Raw genomic sequence first — 4,178 nt, forward strand, 5'->3', positions numbered from 1 at the left:
TTTTAATGCATAGTCTTAAAGCAACAAACGATTAAACACGACATATTTAAAAACATTATCATTATAATCGTACTCGACGACTTGTCATGTTTTGAAAACGATCAATGATTGCTTCATTATGTAAAGTTTCAAACACCCCATCTTCTATATAACAAACTAAACAATCATTCAAAAAATCATCACTAATTCTGCTACGCAGGTCATTCTTAATATATTTCATCGAAGAGAAAGCTCTTTCCACCGTTCCAGTCGCCACAGGTAATATCAAACTCAAACTTCATAAGCAAATAAACAAGTCTCCAAGTCTTGTGCAAATTTGTTTTCACCAATGTCTCTGAAAGATCCCCAAGTCTTTTCAACTTAAAGAAATTATTATTCCTTTGTCGCACATAGTCAATATAATTGTTAAGCTCAAAACTAAGATCCTCAAGCATGGAAGCACTAAACTCATTCGGATAATAAGTAGCAAGTTTTATAATCTTGTTTTTATCATAATTTACGAAAGAGTTATCTGGACTCAAACTAGTCATACCAAAAAGTAGATCAGTATTCACTTCATCAATAAGACTGTTAAGCTCACCAAGTTGCAAATCAATTACAGCATTAAAAATTTCAACACACAAATAATGAGAATATGTGATACTTGAAATCTTACGCTTTGACTTTTCAAGAGCATAATTCTTATTCATTTTAGGAATCACAATATCATGTTTGACACAAAATAAAGAAACATCTTTTACCAAAGAATCCCATTTAGAATCTCTCATAGATTGCAACTGTCTCTTTGTGAGACCAACAAGGTTCATAGCAGTAACGATATCTTGCTCTTTTCTTTGCAAAGTCATATTCAAATCATGTGTAATTACCAACACTTTTAACATCAAATGCAGCGTATACACAAACTCATAAGATCTTATGTCATCTACTAAACTCTTTGCCAATGATTTCTCTTGGTAATTTGAACCCTCCTTAGCAAGAACTTCTAGTGCATGAATAATTGAGGAGAATAATTTAATAAAGTTATGCACTGTTTTAAAATAAGAACTCCAACGAGTATCTCCTGCCCTTTGAAGTCCAAGTTCTTGATTCAATCCGGTTCCTGTATGAACTTCACCGAGTATCAATAACTCTTCTAATTTTTCTGTTTGATCATCTCTAAGCATCTCCTGTGCTTAAAAGATCCTCCAATAACATTCAAAACATTAGAAAGAACATCAAAAAATTGATCTACCTCATGATGCTTCTTTGCAACAGCTACAAGAGTCAACTGTAACTGATGAGCAAAACAATGTACACTATATACTGAAGGAGTATCTTTCATAATCAAAGTTTTAAGATCATTGAATTCTCCCTGCATATTACTAGCTCCATCATAACCTTGTCCCCGAATATGAGAAGAGCTCAAATTATGCTCTAAAAGCAAAGAACATACAACATCTTTCAGTGACCGTGCAGATGTATCTTTAACATGAACAACACCAAGAAATTGCTCAATAAGCTTACCCTCTTTGTTGACATATCGTAGAACAAGGATCATTTGTTCTTTATGAGAGACATATTTAAACTCGTCAACTAATATTCCAAAGTAATCTCCATTTAAGTCTTCAACAATTGCTTTCAACGTTTCTTTAGCACAAGAATTCACAATGTCTTTTTGAACATTTGGACAAATCATGATATCATTTTGTGGAGCATTTTCTAACACAACTTTTTTCACATCTTCCTTCCTATCCACGTATCACTTTAAGAGATCTAAAAAGTTTCCTCTTCTTGTAGAAATTTCACTCTCATCATGACCTCGAAAAGGCAATTCTTTTTTCAAAAGATATCTTACAACATCAATGGAAGCATTCAAACGAACTCGATATTCATTTTTTATTTTCGCAGATTGCTTGTCAAAAGAAGCTAATATAGATTGTGCTTGATTATCTAAATCAAGCATCATCTTGAAACACCGATTGTGAACACTATTTACTTCACCCACATGCTTATTAAGTCATTTTATCCCTTTATTCCAACTTCTGAAGCCATCTATTGTAAAAGAATCATCGACTCTTTTTTCATATCCTCCAATCTCATTTTTAAACAAGTAACAACATAAGCAAAAAGTTGCATCTTTTTCAATACTATATTCTATCCATCCCGAATATGAAGTATCAAACCAATCAGGATTAAAATGACGCAATTTTCCACCAAAATCTGTTATTGAAAAAATAAAATGCTCACCAGGTCTGCAGGGCCCTTTTTGAATGTAATATCTCCTTACTCTATCATGCTGATTAGGAGTATATTCCAAAATTTATTTTTTTTTAGCAGGATCGAATTCAAGAAGACCCAAATTCAATATTTTATCTTTATCTGATGGTTGAGAAGGATTGACATTGTCAGAAATTTCAGTATGTGAATGAGAACTTACTGAAAGAGAATCTGGAGTGATTTTAGGCTTGAAAAATTTCTTAATCATCTTGAACTAACTTCACAATTTCAACCTATTTAAATTTACAAAAATTAACAACTAACAAATAATAAGCTACAATGAAAGTAAGGCTGAAATTAGGAGCTTAAGAGAGTAAAAAAGAAAAAGCTTACCTATTTAAAGCAAGACTGAAAAGTGTACCTTGTTTAAAAAATAGTTAGCCTTTTAAAATTAAGAGCTTAAGAGAGACGAGAGTCTTTCAATGTTCATTTCTTCCAGATTCCAGAAGCTAAGCTACAGCTGCTCTTTCTATTTCTTTTTTTTTTCTTAATTGTTTAGCCTTAGTTTAACTATTTGATTTTAATTTTATTTTGTCTTGATTTTTGTTGTTATTGGACTTGGTCAGTTGGTCTTTCTTATTGGGCCGTCCATTTTGTTAACATTAATAATAAAGGGTGAAGGGCCTTGTGCCATCTTTTTTTTTTTTAAAAAAAAAAAGAAATTTAAAAGCAAAACTGAAAAGCTGGAAAAGGAATTAAGTAGAAAAAGCGTCCACGGGGATTCAAACTCGTGTTGGAGTGCCGGACAGACATACTTATGGGTTTCCTCCTACCGCTAAGCTATCCATCAATTTTGGTTGTGGATTCCCAACTCTATATATGTATACCTTTTAGTAATATTTCTCATTTAATTATATGTCTTACGGTTGCAGTTGTGGACCACAACTTCTACTGTAGATCCGCCCCTAGTAACGACTCAAATATACAAAGTGAAAATTATCCCAAATATACTTTTTAGATTGTTAATTACAAGTTATAGCATAACTTTTCATTAATTACTAGATTTAAGAAATAATTACAAGTCATAACAAGTTTTGAGAAAAACATATTTTAATTAAATTTTTAAAAATTAATTTTTTTTATATTTATTATTTATATTATTTCCTTATACTTAGCATTTAACATTTATCACTCTTAATTAAAGATCTTGGATAATTATGACAAGTTAAGGTATCAATATTTTTTTAATAATTAAATATCAAAATTTGTTCACAATTTAAGGAGTTATATATGGTAAATATATTTTGTAAAGTTAAGAACTGATTTCATACTTTTTATTAAGAAAAAAGGATCAAAAATACCCTCTTACTTTGAAAAATTGATCAACTTTACCCTCAGTCATACTTTGTGGTCATATTTACCCCCGCCATTAAAAAAGTTATCAAAAATATCCCTCATTTTAATATTTTTACATCATGAAAAAATCATAACCACGTGGCATGACATTTGAAGTGGGGTGGATGTTGGGGTGGCATGTGCCAACATCGTACTTTTTTAAAATTAAAATCATAGCCACGTGCCAACATGTACTTTTTTCTTAATTTTTAATTTTTTTTCCTTTAGGTTTTGTTAATTAGTTAAGTTTATTATTTTTCTAGAAAATATTAATTTTTGGCATGAAAAGAATCCATGGCTTAATTATTTTGTTAACAGTTAACAAAAAACTTTAACAAAACTATGTAAGTTTATGAATGCATGAAAAGAATTCATGACTTAAATAATTAACAAAATTGAAATGTAAAATTTCACGTGAAAAAATTAATATTTTTTTCCTTTAAGTTTATTAATTTTTTGGAAAAAATTAATTTTTTTCAATATATTTTTTTTTCATGGGTAATTTCAGTAATGACAAGCACAAATAAAATAATTCTTGTCTGTTTGAAAAGCGGATTAACTGAATTCAACGTGGCATCCAAAATTTA

The 4,178-nt window shown here is 30.1% G+C and overlaps 1 protein-coding gene across 1 annotated transcript; it reads right to left on the reverse strand.

The window, feature by feature from the left end:
* Positions 1-206: 206 nt before the first annotated feature.
* LOC107846546 (zinc finger MYM-type protein 1-like) lies at positions 207-1,675 on the reverse strand. Its single transcript, XM_016690905.2, has 2 exons — positions 1,232-1,675; positions 207-1,166 (listed from the first exon to the last, which is right to left on the reverse strand). Exons 1-2 carry the CDS (start codon positions 1,673-1,675, stop codon positions 207-209), a joined length of 1,404 nt encoding a protein of 467 aa, XP_016546391.2.
* Positions 1,676-4,178: the final 2,503 nt, after the last annotated feature.

This window comes from Capsicum annuum, chromosome 11 (assembly GCF_002878395.1).
Source record: "Capsicum annuum cultivar UCD-10X-F1 chromosome 11, UCD10Xv1.1, whole genome shotgun sequence".
In the NCBI taxonomy this organism is placed as follows: Eukaryota; Viridiplantae; Streptophyta; class Magnoliopsida; order Solanales; family Solanaceae; genus Capsicum; species Capsicum annuum.

Bases quoted from the DNA above. Each gene is read 5' to 3' on its own strand.
- LOC107846546 (XM_016690905.2), bottom strand. From the start codon at position 1,675: ATGATTTGTCCAAATGTTCAAAAAGACATTGTGAATTCTTGTGCTAAA. The intron at 1,167-1,231 runs GTAGATCAATTT...TTTTAAGCACAG, and splicing joins TTGCAAAGAAGCATCATGAG to GAGATGCTTAGAGATGATCA.